This window comes from Ovis aries, chromosome 2, assembly GCF_016772045.2.
Source record: "Ovis aries strain OAR_USU_Benz2616 breed Rambouillet chromosome 2, ARS-UI_Ramb_v3.0, whole genome shotgun sequence".
In the NCBI taxonomy this organism is placed as follows: domain Eukaryota; kingdom Metazoa; phylum Chordata; class Mammalia; order Artiodactyla; family Bovidae; genus Ovis; species Ovis aries.
The window spans coordinates 211,596,804-211,613,257 of NC_056055.1; the positions used below are offsets into that span (position 1 = coordinate 211,596,804).

The following is a 16,454-nucleotide window of genomic DNA, read 5'->3' on the forward strand; positions in this document are numbered from 1 at the left end:
ACGGCAGCCCACCAGGCTCCTTTGTCCCTGGGGTTCTCCAGGCAAGCATACTGGAGTGCGTTGCCATTTCCTTGGGGCAGAAAAGGCAAGTGCTTTGTCTTCATGTCCATGAGCAAATATAAACTTTTTGTGGGTTTTGTCTTATTTCAACAAATAAATATAAACTCAAAGGGGCATTTTTGATGAGTTGCTGTGGTAGGCAGAATAATGTCCCCCTGAAGACGTTGGAATTCTAATCCTTGGAACCCATGAATATGTTACCTTTTCACCTGGTGAAAGGGATCTTGCCTGGGTGAATAAGTCAAGAATCATATAATAGGAGATTATCCTGGATTATCCAAGTGGGCCGAACATAGTCAGAGATGGAGTTTTGACGATAGAAGCAGAAGTCGGAGTGATGCAGCGTAGTGAGCCTAGGCAGCCTCTAGGAGCTGGAAATGACAAGGAAATGAATGATTCCCCCAGAAGGAACACAGTCCCGCCAATCATCTTCAACTTCTGACCTAGGAAACTGTCACAATCATAAATCTGTGCTATTTTTTGCCAAAAAGATTGTGGTCATTTTTTATAGCAGTAACAGGAAACTGATACAGTTTTTATCTTAAAAAATAAGTAATAAATGGCCCAACTTTTCACTGACAAATAATAGAGTCAAATCAGACTAAAGGAAACATCTTCAAGAAATGATTACATTTTCTCAGTATTCAGCTGTACTTTCCTGACAATTGGACAGCTGAGCTGGCTGAAGATGAAGACACTAACCAGGGTTGCCGTGCTCCTGCCAGGGAAGCCCTGAGTTACCCCCTGCCCCTGAGAAGGCATGATGGCCACTGTGTGCTGCCGGCCAAGTCTGCAGCTGCTTCTTGCAAGTGGTTTTGCCAGGATTTTTATATAATACCTATTCATCTCAGTGAGCGTTCATTGGACACCTGCTGTTGGCACAAAAGCCAGGTACTCTTGGAGAAACAAAAGTAAGTGGAGCAGAGGATCTTTCTACTAAAGAGTTTGTAAGCCAAGTTTGGTAAGGTGGAAGGGTGGCAATAAAATGCAAATCAAACTAGAGAATATAAGCAATAACGAAAATGCACGGTTGAGTTGTATAGCAATTTGTAATGCTTTAGCACTTGAAAAAGGGATTTATTTAATTCAGTTCAGTTCAGTTCAGTCGCTCAGTTCTGTCTGACTCTTTGTGACCCCATGAACCATAGCATGCCAGGCCTCCCTGTCCATCACCAACTCCCAGAGTTTACCCAAACTCATGTCCATTGAGTCGGTGATGCCATCCAACCATCTCATCCTCTGTCGTCCCCTTCCCCTCCTGCCCTCAATCTTTCCCAGCATCAGGGTCTTTTCAAATGAGTCAGTTCTTCATATCACGTGGCCAGAGTACTGGAGTTTCAGCTTCAACATCAGTCCTTCCAATGAACACCCAGGACTGATCTCCTTTAGGATGGACAGGTTGGATCTGCTTGCAAGCCAAGGGACTCTCAAGAGTCTTCTCCAACACCACAGTTCAAAAGCATCAATTCTTCAGCGCCCAGCTTTCTTTATAGTCCAACTCTTTTTAAATTATTAAAGTACAAGGAAGTGGCTTTGGCTAATACAAGAGCTCCTAAAGAAAAAACTGTATATCTTGTAGATCTCATAAATGTGCTAATTTCCCTTCTGGGATACGACCTTTTAGTGTTTTTTCTGAAGCATGTGTATGACAAAGCATACATCATTGACAATGTACTTTTCCATTCTTACAAATCTTGTTCAGTAGATACTCGTCACCTCATTTTACAGATGAAGACATTGAAGCTAAAATAGATGGCCACAATTTTGTCCACAAAATCCCATTGTCCACAATATTTAGAACATATTCAGCTAGCCTTTAGTTTAGGAACATGGATTATCAAAGTCAGGGCTTTTTCAACTAAACTCTCTTACATCTCATAGTATTCAGAAAACACGGATTCTAAGGGAAGATCAGGTGGGAAAATTACATAAACTGCTAAATGATGACATAAAAAGAAAAATATATATGTGCATATATTCTTGTACATGTATACATATATATGGACATGTCATTTATGTTTGAAATGTATATGTGTACATACTTATCTATAAACATATATATATTTGTACATATATGTATCTCAAACATAAATGATACTACATCCAAAGAAAACTTATTTAGATAAGCTATCCTTCCTATAAAAACTCCCTTACCTATGTAAGAAAAGCTATAAAATATGTTGAAAATTATAAAAATACACCAAACTAATGTTTATTGTTCATCATGTACACGCTGAGATTTCTTACTTCCATACCTTTGCTCCAGTCATATCTTCACCTGTAATCTATACATGGCTGAACCCAAACATCCTTCAAGATCCAACTCAAAAGCCACCTCCTCCTTGAAACCTTTTCTGATCTCCCTAGTGTTCACCACAGGACATACTGCAGGTGGATGATTAATTTCATTTCTTTCCCTTCTTCCTCTAAACTATAATGGTGTTTTATTCTGCTTTTCATATTATTCATTCAATTATTCATTCATTCATTTATCCATCAATCCATATGTCTATTCAACAAATTTTAAAGACTTTCTGGACCATATTGAGTCCATACTGTGTGCTAGATATAATAATGGCCACAGAGATATGGCACTGTCCTCGTATGATGCACACAGTCTAGCTGAGAGACAGAAATTAATCAACTAAGCATCCCTAAGTTGGTGTAAAATTGCAGCAGCAATAAGCACAATAAAGGAGAAAACTGTGCTGAGAGATCTTATGAACGAGGCTTTGAACTTATCGGGGGAGATAAGGCAGTATCTCCAATGAAGTGACAGATGAGTTTTGGCTGAAGGATGCCTAGATGTTAACTGAACACAGAATTCTCCAACCAGAGAGAAGAGGGAGCACCAAGGCTGAGGATGAGGTTCAACCTGGCCTGCTCTCTGCTTGCTTGTGCAGCCTCATTATGTACTGCGGTCATCTGTGCTCTTGTCCTCTGAGGCTGTGGGAAGGATTTTAGTCTTTATCCTGTGATAAAGCACTGAGAGCTTTTAAGATCCCTCTGCCTGCAAAGTGGGGCTGCTTACATCCCTATTTATCTTCTGCCAGTTAATTATAAAACTTCTCGATAACTGAGGCAGTCTTACACATTTTGTATCCTGTGTAATACCTAACAGAGAACCTCACTATAGCAGAGGGACAATAATATTGAATGAGCGAGTGGGCTTTAGGGTTCTAGGGTGTTTCATGAATGCCTTCCACTTCTGGCCCATGCAGGACAAAGCAGCCTGAAGCAGCAGAAAATGTTACCTTACAGATTGCTCACATTTCTAAAATGTGAGTGTAAGTGAAAGTCGCTCAGTCATGTCTGACTCTCTGCAACCCCATGGACTGTAGCCTGCCAGGCTCCTCTGTCCATGGAATTCTCTAGTCCAGAATACTAGAGTGGGTAGCTGTTCCCTTCTCCAGGGGATCTTCCCAACCCAGGGGTAGAACCCACCTTGCAGGCAGATTCTTTACCGTCTGAGCCACAAGGGAAACCCCACATTTCTGAAAGGGAAAGGGAAAGAAAACAAGGGTAAATGTTCCCTAACCTTAACACATTTAAATTAGTCATGCCAATGGAGAGCTGAAAAGATGTATTGTCTTCAGTGATAAACATTATATTTCCAAAATGCCAGCCTCCTATTCAAGCTTTCTCTTTTCATTTTCTCATGATGTTTCCATTTGCCTGTTCTGAATTTGTCACATAAATGAACAATGTGCACTTTTCCAGAGCCCAAATGAAAACAGAATAGGCCATAAATCAAGACTAAAAGCAGTGGTTCTGATTAAAATCGAGACTTAGAGCAATCGGTATTTCATTCTCGTTTCCTTTTTAATCAGTTTTTATGGCAGAATATATTTGTGGCAGCTAGTACATTTTGTAAGCCTTCTAACTCTGATCAATATGCTAATCTTCATTTCAGTGCTCAAAGCCTCACTGTACGTTCCATTAGCCTGGTTAGTGCACTTCTAACCTGTTATATATTGCTTTCACCAAAAGGTAAATTCACCAAAGAATTTTTTGATTTTTCCTATATATCTGTATCTTGTCTAATGCTATGTTCTAAATAGAGTACATGTTCAATTAGTACTTGCTAATGGAAATGGGAGTGGATAAAACATATTTTTTTCCTTTCAGTGTAAAAGGAGAGGTAAATAAAAGGTTGGAGAAGGAAATGGTAACCCACTCCAGTATTTGCCTGGAGAATCCCATGGACAGTGGAGCCTGTCGGGCTATGGTCCATAGGGTCACAGAGTTGGACACAACTGAAGTGACTTATTATGCATCATGCAAATAAAAGGTTGTTTGTTTGTTGTTATTTACTCACTAAGTCATGTCCTACTCTTTCTGACTCCATGGACTGTGCCTGCCAGGCTCCTCTGTCCATGGGATTTTCCAGGCAAGAATACTAGAGTGGGTTACCATTTCCTACTCCAAGGGATCTTCCTGGCCCAGGAATTAAACCTGCATCTCCTGCATTTCAGGCAGATTCTTTAACAATGAGCCACCTGGGAAACCCCTACTAATAACCAACAGATGCCTTCAAAACTAGTCTCCTACAACAAGTTACCAAATCAAAAAGCAACTGATGATAACTTTGTTAGTCTGAATCAGAGTCACATCAGTATAGGACTTCAGGAACCTCACGTAATATACTGAAATGCCCCTCACATGTGTACCCGTCTTTAATATCTATCTTTTAGGCCCAAACAAGTCACTCAAGGAGAGTTATTAGCCCATCAGCCTAGTGTAAAAGCCTTTCCAATTCCCTTCCCTTTCCACTATAACAAACATCCTAATTATCTTGAAGCTGGCAGAACACACCATGCTTAAGCATGCGTACTGGGATACTACATATTTGTTACCTGAGAAGCTTGACTTATACCCTCTGTCCCCAGCAGACAGAATTAAACAGAAGTCTACATCTCCCAGAGTGTGAGAGACATAAATGTTTGTCCTTTTTCTTCTGAGTATTTTTTCTTTATCTGCCTGGTTAAAATTCCCATAAATTAATCAAAAGTATTATTCAGAAATAACCCTGAAAGGACAAAATGTCCAGCCAAAGGATAAAGCAATAAAATATTCTAAAAATTCAAAAACCATATTTTAAAATAACTGTAATGACCTGGGGAAATCATCATCATAATATTATAATGAAATGAAATGTTTAAAACTGTGTGGCACTCATTCTGGATGGGAGGGGAGTTTGGAAGAGAATGGACACATGTGTACGTATAGCTGAGTCCCTTCACTGTTTACTTGAAACTATCACATTGTTCATCGACTATACCCCAATACAAAATAAAAAGTTAAAAACCAAAACTGTGTGCCACATACATAGTGTCATCACAGCTTTGCTGTGTAGGGGGACAAAAGTCTGAAAGAAATCAAACAATGACCATCCCTGAGTTGGGTATTATGGAGATTTTGGTTTCTTTCTTCATAGTTTTTCTGTATTTTCCAGGTATTCTGTAATTTGCATATAATTTTTATAAATAGAATAAAAGCAGAAAGTTGCTGCTTTTTTAATACCTTGACTTTTAAAAGTAAATCAGATATGTTGCTACATTTATATGGAAAATAATGGCCATATATGATTTTAGAATAGCTTTAAAATTATATAAAACTGGCACAATATTTATATTATATATTGCTTTTACTTTCACAAGGGGAAAAGAAGCAATGCAGAATTTCTCTCCCCAAATGATATGTGTTCCCAAGTATATGCCTCCACTTTTTTTTAATCTTTAGAAAACACAGCAAGAGCTCTGGTTCGTTTGTTTCCAAGTAGATTCATTTAAAAGTTCATTCCATACCAGTCACATAATAGATGCATTGTCTAGGGTCTTTTTGTCAGTTTTGAAAGACTTTCTTGGAACATGCATGTAGTTTCAGCTTTGCTTTTTCTTTCAAAATATTTCCATCTGTAACACTGTGAAGCTCTGTTCAAAAATTCTTAAGGAGTTCATTTTTTTTCCCCTTGGCATCGAGGGAGAGAGTGTTTCATTGACATGGCACTGGAAAAACAAATGAGCCCTTATACTGTGCAAAGGGATGGATTCCCTTTTTGCATAGCCTGGAGTGCAAAAATAGGAGACATCAGGACTCAGGATAAATAAACAAAGGCCTGCCAACATCAGAGTGACCACCCTACCAGCTGCTCTGTCCACTCCATTCCTTGTCATGTACAGAGTCAGGGGAAGAGCTTGTCTCCTCTGTGTGAGTGCTAGTGAGTCAGGGCTATTTTACCCTGGTTGAGGGGATGGTTTGAAAGAAGAGCTGCTGTCTCATATAGACAAATATGATTTTAAAAAAACACTTTACCTGGATAATAGATGATTATGAACTCATATTTCCTTGATGGGTCTTTTACCTTTCACTTCCTAACACTTCCCTGTGAAGTATTTTCCAATTGATTGACTTGTAGCATCCAACCCTTTAGAGGGACTATTAGAGAGAGTGGGTTTTAACTCATAATATTTTTTTTTTCATTTTATTTTTATTTATTTATTTATAGTTTTTTATTTTTTTTTTGAATTTTAAAATCTTTAATTCTTACATGCGTTCCCAAACATGAAAAGATTTGTGCTTTTAATAGCTTGGTGGAAATATAATTAGCCCTGAAATGGAAGCCGGGAGGGCCTGTCCTTTCCTTATTCTGCTAATAACCAGCTCTGCAGTTTGGTCAAGCTACTCTACGGACTTTACAGGTGGCAATAGTGGTAAAGAACCCACCTGCCAGTGCAGATTAAACATAAGACACACCAGTTTGATCCCTGGATCGGGAAGATCCTGGAGAAGGGAATGGCAATCCACTCTAATATTCTTGCCTGGAGAATCCCATGGACAGAAGAGCCTGGCAGGCTATAGTTCATAGGGTCACACAGAGTTGGACACTACTAAAACGATTAGCACAGCAAGCTACTCCACCTCTCTGGATCCTGGTCTCCTCAGTGGTAAAAGAGGAGTTTGTTGCTAAACATCTCTAAGTGCCCTTTTCACAAACTTAACTGCTTTTATCGCTTTCAGAAAGTGCAGACCCATTAAAAGGCCTTAAATCATCTGTTGCGTTAGAAGTGGTTATCTGGAGAATTGGGGGAAAAACCACATTGCTGGTTTTTAAGAGTACACAACACTCTTTGTCATCTATCTCATGTTCTTTCCAGTGCTCAGATAAATCATGCCTGAGGACACCTTCTCTGAAGAAGAGAGTTTCAGATGCCAACCTGGAGGGGAAGAAGGACTCTGGAATGCTGAAATATATTAGACTACAGGTATTAATACATGGTTTGAAAACATTCATGAAGCAGGAATAGGGAGGGAACTTCAGATATCCTTATGACTAATGTTTGGAAAAGTCCCTGGTGCTGGGAAAGATTGAAGGGAGGAGGAGAAGGGTGCAACAGAAGACGAGATGGTTGGATGACATCATTGACTCCATGGATATGAGTTTGAGCAAACTCCAGGAGATAGTGAAGGACAGGGAAGCGTGGCGTGCTGCAGTCCATGGGGTTGCAAAGAGCTGGACATGACTGAGCAACTGAACAACAATAACAAAAGTTTGGGATATACAATGCCAATTGGCACAGTGTTGGCATAACAGCCCCCTCTAATTTGGTGAAAAAGAGTGCTACCAAGTGTGCAAGAAAAAAATCCCTTCTTGCTGGACAGCCGACTTCCATAGAGACAAGGAAGCTTGGCTAGAACCATGCCTCTTTCCACTCTAGTGGCGCCAGCTTCCCACCAGTGTGTGGCAGTGATGCTCACAGGTCTTGGAATGAGACAATCTGGGTTCAGATCCTATACCTGCTGCTCTGGCTCTGGGACCTTGGGCAAGTTAATTTCCCTCAGTTTTAGTTGCTTGATCTCTAAAATGGGGATTTTTAACACTGGACCCCAGAGAAGGCAATGGCACCCCACTCCAGTGTTCTTGCCTGGAGAATCCCAGGGACAGGGGAGCCTGGTGAGCTGCTGTCTATGGGGTCGCACAGAGTTGGACACGACTGAAGTGACTTAGCAGCAGCAGCAACGCTGGACCCATCTCAAAGGATCATTGCATGAATTAAAAGAGATAGTACACTTACCTACTTATCCAGGGCTTCACAAAGTTATTTTGTTATTACAACCTAAACTCTAAATCATATTATATTTTCCAGGGGAAGAGAGAAAAAATTTTCATGTTTTTCTAGAAAGTGTTTTAAATGATGGCTAAAGACAGGCTTGCCCCAAATTGACATTTTTTACCTCAATTACTTATAATAATGAATTAAATAGTATTTTGTGGGCTAACCTGGACTAATAACCGCACTGTATAATATTTTGAAGGAGAAATACCATCCAAGTTCACTGGCTTGGAAAACTAACTTTCTGAATGGAACTCCTTTATAAATTAGAGGCTGCTCACAGCTTTCAGTGGAAATCATTCCTAATAGGAAGAAAAATAAGATGCTGTGAAGGTCCACCAGGACTTTTAACACAAAGATTTACTGACTAAAGTCCTCTTTTCTCAGAGAGCTGTACTTATTCTACAGTTTATTCCGTAGGTGGTTACAAATTACTTTTGTGGTGAAAGTGTTATAAAATAATATGATTTGGGACAATTATACATCAACTATAAAGCTTACTTACTATACATCATGCCAGCTATGTTCCCACTTTAAAAAGTATTTTAAGGTCATTTAAGGAAAGCGGAGAGAGAAGTGACACTTAGCTTTCAAGAGGAGGACAACAGCCAGTGTCTTCGATGGTTTTAAGACATCATTTCCATCTTTCTGCAGGTGATGAGCCTGTCGCCTGCTCCCTTATCTCTACTGATCAAGGCCGCACCAATTCTGACAGAGGAGATGTATGGGGACATCCAGCCAGCTGCCTGGGAGCTCCTGCTCAGCATGGATGAGCATATGGCGGGGGCGGCAGGTAAAGTTAGGCCACCCAGGACCCCGGTCCCGCTGCCATTCATCCCAGTGTCTCAACAAGAGCGAGGCACATTCATTCCATCTTCACGCTGAGGTCACATTGGTAGCAGTGGCTGGACCGCCAAACAGAGCTGTGCACTAAAGGGAAACAGGCCTAGGCTCTCTGTATACACTGTTCATGTTCCTGTGTAGGCTGCACAAAGGCAGCATGTCTCTCCCAGAATGTTAAAACTTACAATGATTTCCCCCAGAACCTACATCTTCAGTGTATTTCACAAAAGGTTCTTTTGTGTATGTTGTGATTTCCCAGATTGACCATGAACTACCATTGTTAATTTTATTAAATCTTAGGTAAGTCATGTTCTGTGCTCAAATTACAATATTGAAACAAATGTCTAAAATTTAAGTGATGTGTCCAAAGCCATGTAGCTAGTAAATGATAGAGGCAAAAATCTGGTTCTTCATCATTTTCCACTTCTTGTGCATATTCCTTTAGTTTTGTATGGTTACTTTCATTGAAAAATACATAGTAAAAATTCAAATAATGTAAAAGTATATGAAATTTAAAACTGTCACCCTCTATTCCATGATTCCTAGTCCTCTTTCTCAGAGGTGGCAATTTTTAAATTTCCCAGGAAACCTTCTATAAACCATGCATATATAGTACTTTTGATGTCACAAAGCACCTTTTCATATTTAATTTTTTTCTAACAAGACATTTGGAGGCAGCTACATCATCATCATCATCATCATCATCATCATCATTATTCATGTTTTACCAATAGAGAAACACAGACTAAGAAGTTAAGGGACTTGGCCAAGATCAGTTTCAGAGCCGTGACAGCTTCGGTTATCCTAAGAATTGGCTGAGCGTGTCTTGAGGATGTAGGGGAAAGTACAAGGGAAATTTTAAATAATATTTTTACAATTGACACTGGCTTTTCTATGCTATAGAGTATACTCTTTTTTTTCTCATTATTCATTGACTTTGTAACTTACCATGGAATGACCTTTCTCTTCCTAGTATTTGGCTTTCCCCAAATTAAAAAACAACAATGATATTATGTTTCATAAATTCTCTGTTGGTTTCTCCATCTATTCTACCTCTTAGAAGGGTAGACATTTCTAATAGAGTCTACCTTTTGAATTTTATTGTTAATATAACATGTAACTTTAATGGACATTTTTATGTACCATCCTAGGGTTACTCTGAGAGGACTCTAGACATTTCCTAAAAAGGCTATTTCAGCATGTAGTTTCCTTTTTTCATTAGCTTCCTCTGACATTCACTTTTCACTGTGAGCCAAGGGAAACGTTGCTTAAAAAGAGATTACTGCAATGTCGTGCTGGCACTGCCCTCACACCAGATATTAGAAGATTGTGGGTGGTACAAAGGATGGTGCCTGGTTTCCAGGGGCTGAAACAGGGTTTTCTTTGGCTGGTGCTGGTGGCCTGGCTGTATAGCTCAGTAGTCGTTTTCAAGAGACAGAGGCAGTTTCCTCCTTCCCCTCATCCCCAGGAATCATACAGCTTAAAAGATGTGTAGCTGATGGATTGTTGACTGTCTTTAGCGGCCATGTTCCTGCTGTGTGCGGTGAAAGTCCCCGAGGCTGTGTCCGATATGCTGACGTCAGAGTTTCACCATCCAGAGACTGTGCAGAGACTGAACGCCGTCCTTAAGTTCCACACACTTTGGAGGTTTCGCTATCAGGTCTGGCCCCGGATGGAAGAGGGAGCGCAGCAGATTTTTAAGGTGAGGGATACTTCTGGGATAATCCCATGGACAGAGGAGCCTGCGGGCTACAGTCCATAGAGTTGCAAAGAGTCCGATATGACTGAGCATGCGCGTGCGCACACTCGCACACTTCTCACACGGGAATTAGATTAGCAAACCCAACCCAAGGTTCAGTTCAATCCTGCAACTTCAAATCCACAGTGTATGGCCCAAGAGATGCTTCTTTTTTCCCCTTCTCCGGTTTTATAAGTAAACCTAACTCCAATATGAATGAATTCTTGTTCTTAAAAAGATTAAAATATACAGAAAGGTAAAGTAAGAAAATCAAGTTTGTATAAACCTCAAGATCACAGAACCATCCCCAGAGGTAAGCACATAAAACTTGCAGATATTTCACTATATATACACATATGTTTTTGGAGGATGGGGTAATTAACACAAATAGAGATCATACAGTTGAAACCCTTCATTTTATTAATGGGTAAACTGAGGCCCAGAGACATTCATCGTGTGCTTTGTAACAGCCTGTGCTCTGTAAGATTATTTCATGATTTTACTTCAGACTCAATTTAGTTTATTTCCCATCTTACTTCATTCCTTTGGTATCAACTAACAGATCCCACCTCCCAGTATAAATTTCACCCTGCCATCACCAGTGCTCGGAATGCCATCTGTCCCGATGTTTGACCCTCCCTGGGTCCCTCAGTGCAGCGGGAGTGTCCAGGACCCCATTAATGAAGACCAGTCTGTGAGTAATAGACTCTTCCTTTCTCGTATCTTCAGGTTCCAGGTTGCATGGTGTACTTGTAAGAGAGAAGAGCAATGAGTGTGAGAGACAACGTGTTCTTGTCATCAGAATATAATAACACAGAAGAACAGCCACAAAAGTTCTTTAGTTCTTCTGAAATAGAATAGAGGGAACTAACTTCTGGGGTGAGCATTTGCAGACCTGCAAGTCAAGACAATTTGTTCTATAATTCAAAGCAGCAGCTGCCTTATAAAGCTATTAAAACAATTAGGCACTGATTTCTTAGCCCAAGGTAGCACTTTTGCTGCTCTTTATTACAGAACAATTTATTTAACCTATATACACTATCCAAGGTGCTTCCCTGGTAGCTCAGACAGTAAAGAATCTGCTTGCAATGCAGGAGATCTGGGTTCGATCCCTGGGTTGGGAAGATCACCTGGAGAAGGGCATGGCAACCCACTTCAGTATTCTTGCCTGGAGAATCTCCATGGACACATGAGCCTGGTGGGCTATAGTCCATGGGGTCGCAAAAAGTCAGACATAACTGAGCGACTAAGCATGGCACAGCACACTATCCAAAAGTGAATGATATTGACCCTGGATGAATAAGAAAAAGAACTGGGTTGGCTGCTCTTATTTTCCTTATTTGGACCTTAGTCTGTTTTTTACCTTGTTGATCATCAGTATCATCATCACAAACATCACTCAGAGACCTCAGGGCATCCTGTTCTAACTTATCACTGCTCTATGTAATGTAATTAGTAAACAGTTAACTTTAGAACACAGTCTATTTATAAACAAGAACCAAGAATATGTGCCCTTTTAAAAAAATGAATCTTCAAAATATGCCTTTTTCACATGTTACATAGCATTTTTCTAAATTTCAAGAGTAATGTAGAATATTTTGGAAAATAAATCAAAAAATAAAGAACATATCTCTATACACAAATTCATGATTATTTCCTTGCATAGTTTCCCATGAGATTTAGGGCAATCAATATGTGAAAATTAAAGATTTTTGATAGCTCTCCCAAAATATTCCCAGGACAGTTGTACCATTTTACTCTCATACAACAGAATGGGAAAGCATCTTCCTTATTCAAATTAACTAGTGTTATCTTTTAATGCCATGTTGAACAGCAAAAAAAAAAAAAAAAAGTTATTGGCTTTCCTATTCACACGTCATTAAAAAGTTTCTTGAATATATAAAGTGAGGTTGAATATTTTTGCGTGTCACATATATTTTCTAGCCTTTTGTAGTTTCCTTTGGAGAACTGTTTATTTGAATTTGTTACCCATAAGAATATTTTTAATTCTGCATATACTACCTTCATATCTCATGGTTTTGTGCCAAAGATAAAGGCACACTTGGTTCTTCCTCATATATGTAGTAACTTCAGCATCTGAACCACTGATATAAAGATCTTTAGGTTTTCTCCCATATATGTGATGGAATCATGAGAGTCAAATCCATCCTCTCTCCCAAGTTCACAGTGAATTTCAAGCCAAGTCCTCTGATTCTATATTTAGTTCTCTTTTCTTTATTCCACAATTCTCACCTTATCTTATAATCAACCAGCTTGACCCCTGACTCTGAAAATGAATTGCCATGTGGCCCATCAATGCCTTAATTGCTGTTATGTCATTCATTATAGAAAACCTTTAGCCTTATGTTAACACTTTGCATAAAGGGAGCTTTAATGACTACAGTCCTTCAGAAGAGTGATCAACACTGCTTGTCTGTCTCTTAAATCCTACAGACTATGGGCCAACAAGGAGATGTAGAATTGCTACTGTACATAGACATCAAACTGGTAGTAGAGAATGTCAAAGACCACTTCCCTGTTCTGACACCAATGGCTTTATCCCTAGAGCTCTTGGAATTTGTCTCAACATAAGCACCATGATTAAGACAAGCAGAATGACCACTTTGCAGAGTGAATCTTGTCTCCTTTATTGTTTCTTATCTACTATGCTTTTGCTGCTGGTAAACAGAATCAGATTTTACATTCAACCTTAGTAACACTACCAACTCATAATTTCCATTCAGTTGCTTTGTTTTTACAAATATTGCTAAGTACTTATAGTGTGCCACTGTATTTCTATGAATATTTATTATTACATATTGTTAATATTATTTAATATTAATATTTCTAAATAGTATTTACAGTGTGGTAGATACATAAGATAAAAAATGAAATAAATCTCAAAATTAATTGTTTGTATGAGAGATAGATCTCTTTCCTCCTCTTTCCCATGGTTCTGACTTTCTCTTTTATTAACCCTACAAAATAAATGTCCTTCATTTAAAACCGGATCAAGAAATTTTGGTAAGAAAGAGAGTATTAAAAATGTTTCTTTGATGTCAGTGTTTAAAGAGTGAATCATTGATCTTCTGTCTCAAAAGTGAAAAAAGAAAAAAAAAACTGTTTCTAGAAATTATGAACATCTTTGAGGAATTATTCAGACTGAATGAAAAAGAATAGCTTAGTTATACAGAGCCTGGAAACTTGGTAGAAAAAGAAACAAATAACCTGAAACTGGATCACGATGCCCTAAAAACATTTCCTGAGAACAAAGTGCCACATCTGTATCATTCAGTAGACCGCTCTTGTCTGTGACCATGCAGAAGAGTTGCTAGTAAACAAACTTGCCTTCATGTCTCCATAGAAATCCTTTTCAGCCCGGGCTGTGTCCCGCTCCCATCAAAGGGCAGAACACATCTTAAAGAACTTGCAACAGGAGGAAGAGAAGAAGCGTCTTGGTCGAGAAGCCAGCCTCATCACTGCCATCCCTATCACCCAGGAGGCTTGCTACGAGCCCACCTGCACGCCCAACTCAGAGCCAGAGGAAGAAGGTGCCTCTTCACACGGGACTTCTTGGAGGGCTGGGTCAGAAAAGGGAAAGGACTTGCTCTAAAATAAACTGACAATTTTATGTGACTTGAGGTGATAAGCTCCCTCTCTCTCTCACTTATCTCCTGACACTATCTAAAGAAAGAGAAAAATTGTCTCTTTCTAAATGTTTAGAGCTGGCCCAATTATGGAGGAGGACATTGACCACATTGAATGAACTAATAATGATAATGGATCAAGCAGTGACTATGATTCAGGCAACAGCTGAACCCAGAGTGTGTGCTAAAATATATTCAATCAGTCTTTCATCATTAGAAATGGGGTCAGTCCATTAGCTGCTTTCAACCTTCACAAGTACTGGCAGTTTGTCAGAAAATGATTTATGGGGACTTTTTGGGCTGTCCAGTGGTTAAGACTCTGTGCTTCCAACACAGGGGTGTGGGTTTGGAAATAAGATCCCACATGCTGCATGGCTGAAATGTGTGTGTGTGTGTGTGTGTGTGTGTGTGTGTGTGTGTGTGTGTGTGTACATATCAATAATGGAGAAGGAAATGGCAACCCACTCCAGTATTCTTGCCTAGAAAGTCCCACCAGCAGGGGATCCCAGCAGGCTACAGTCCATGGGGTCACAAACAGTCAGGCATGACTGAGTGACTAACACACGCATGTGTATCAATAAAAATGGAAGAAAATAAGTAAAGACAAAAAATTGTAAAGAAAATAATTTATGAACTATTCTAAATTCAGTGATTTCCCCCTGCTTTTGTGAAATTTTTGGGAGGAATTTTCTGTCATTCTTTCTGTGTTTTTCCTTTCTTAAGTACACTCTTGGAGAAGGCAATGGCACCCCACTCCAGTACTCTTGCCTGGAAAATCCCATGGACGGAGGAGCCTGGTAGGCTGCAGTCCATAGGGTTGCTAAGAGCCAAACACGACTGAGTGACTTCACTTTCACTTTTCACTTTCCTGCATTGGAGAAGGACATGGCAACCCACTCCAGTGTTCTTGCCTGGAGAATCCCAGGGACGGGGGAGCCTGGTAGGCTGCCGTCTATGGGGTCGCACAGAGTCGGACACGACTGAAGTGACTTAGCATCAGTAGCAGCAAGTACACTCTAAATCATTTAAGCCTTATGTTCTGAGAGCTATATACACTCTGATGTACGTACAAGTGTAGCTGTGATGATAACTTTGTTGTTACAAAACCAAAGTTCACGTTTCCTGTTTTCTTTGCCAGTAGAAGAAGTCACCAATCTGGCATCTCGTCGACTGTCTGTGAGTCCGTCCTGCACCTCCAGCACTTCTCACAGGAATTACTCCTTCCGCCGAGGATCAGTCTGGTCAGTGCGTTCAGCCGTCAGTGCTGAAGGTGTGTACTCTTACAAATGTGTCCTTTATTCCTTATATGTTTGAAACAATTTCATGACTTCATTACACTGTTTTCATTAAATAACTTGCTTCTTAATTTGAAGTTTTGAAAAGATAGATTGAGTGGTATTCTAAAAAAAAAATTGTTGATTTAATCCAACAAATGTCCTTGATAAGTTGGTTCTATTTTAATTACATTAATGTAATCATATTGTTGAGGGTTTAGTAAAACATTATTCTGGACAGTTTTCATCCCTGACTACACACTGCAGTCAACCAGGGAGTTTTTTTTTTTTTAAATGCCCAGGTCACACCCAAGATCAAATCAGAATTTCTAAGGGTGGACTCACCACCTCAGTATTTTTTAAAATCTACTCAGGTGATTTCAGTGTGCAGCTAAGACTCAGCGGGATGCTTTAGGATGCTGTTCTGGAATAACAACAATCAAATAATAAAGCTCATGCCACTCCTGTAATGAAATCTGATTCCAGAGGAGAAACATGATGCTCTTTAGGTCCAATAATTTATAAGCTATGCCTCTCTAATGATGAGGAACTATCTGGGACTCACTGCTTCATGATTACACAGATTTCATCACTGATTTATGAAGTCATCAGAAAGTTACACAGAAACCAGTTGTTCTCAACCCTTTATTGCACAGCCTTGGAAAACTTCAAAAATGATCAGTGCTAACTAACCACAACTTACAGGACTGGGGCCCAAAGATACCTGTATTTTTTATAGCACCTTTACTGAGATATAATTTACATACCATAAAATTCA

The 16,454-nt window shown here is 39.5% G+C and overlaps 1 protein-coding gene across 23 annotated transcripts in view; it reads left to right on the plus strand.

Annotated features, from left to right (window-relative positions):
• UNC80 (unc-80 homolog, NALCN channel complex subunit) overlaps positions 1–16,454 on the plus strand; it is a 215,816-nt gene that overhangs the window by 124,059 nt on the left and 75,303 nt on the right. For 13 of the 23 annotated variants that reach the window (XM_042244175.2, XM_027965137.3, XM_060410365.1 and 10 more), the window contains 6 exons: positions 7,218–7,325; positions 8,829–8,967; positions 10,538–10,719; positions 11,318–11,449; positions 14,120–14,306; positions 15,544–15,672. In XM_042244175.2, the coding sequence (XP_042100109.1) occupies positions 7,218–7,325; positions 8,829–8,967; positions 10,538–10,719; positions 11,318–11,449; positions 14,120–14,306; positions 15,544–15,672 (877 nt within the window). Of the gene's footprint in view, positions 1–7,217; positions 7,326–8,828; positions 8,968–10,537; positions 10,720–11,317; positions 11,450–14,119; positions 14,307–15,540; positions 15,673–16,454 lie in introns of all 23 variants that reach the window. The other 10 variants (XM_042244174.2, XM_027965136.3, XM_060410364.1 and 7 more) reach the window with 1 other exon arrangement.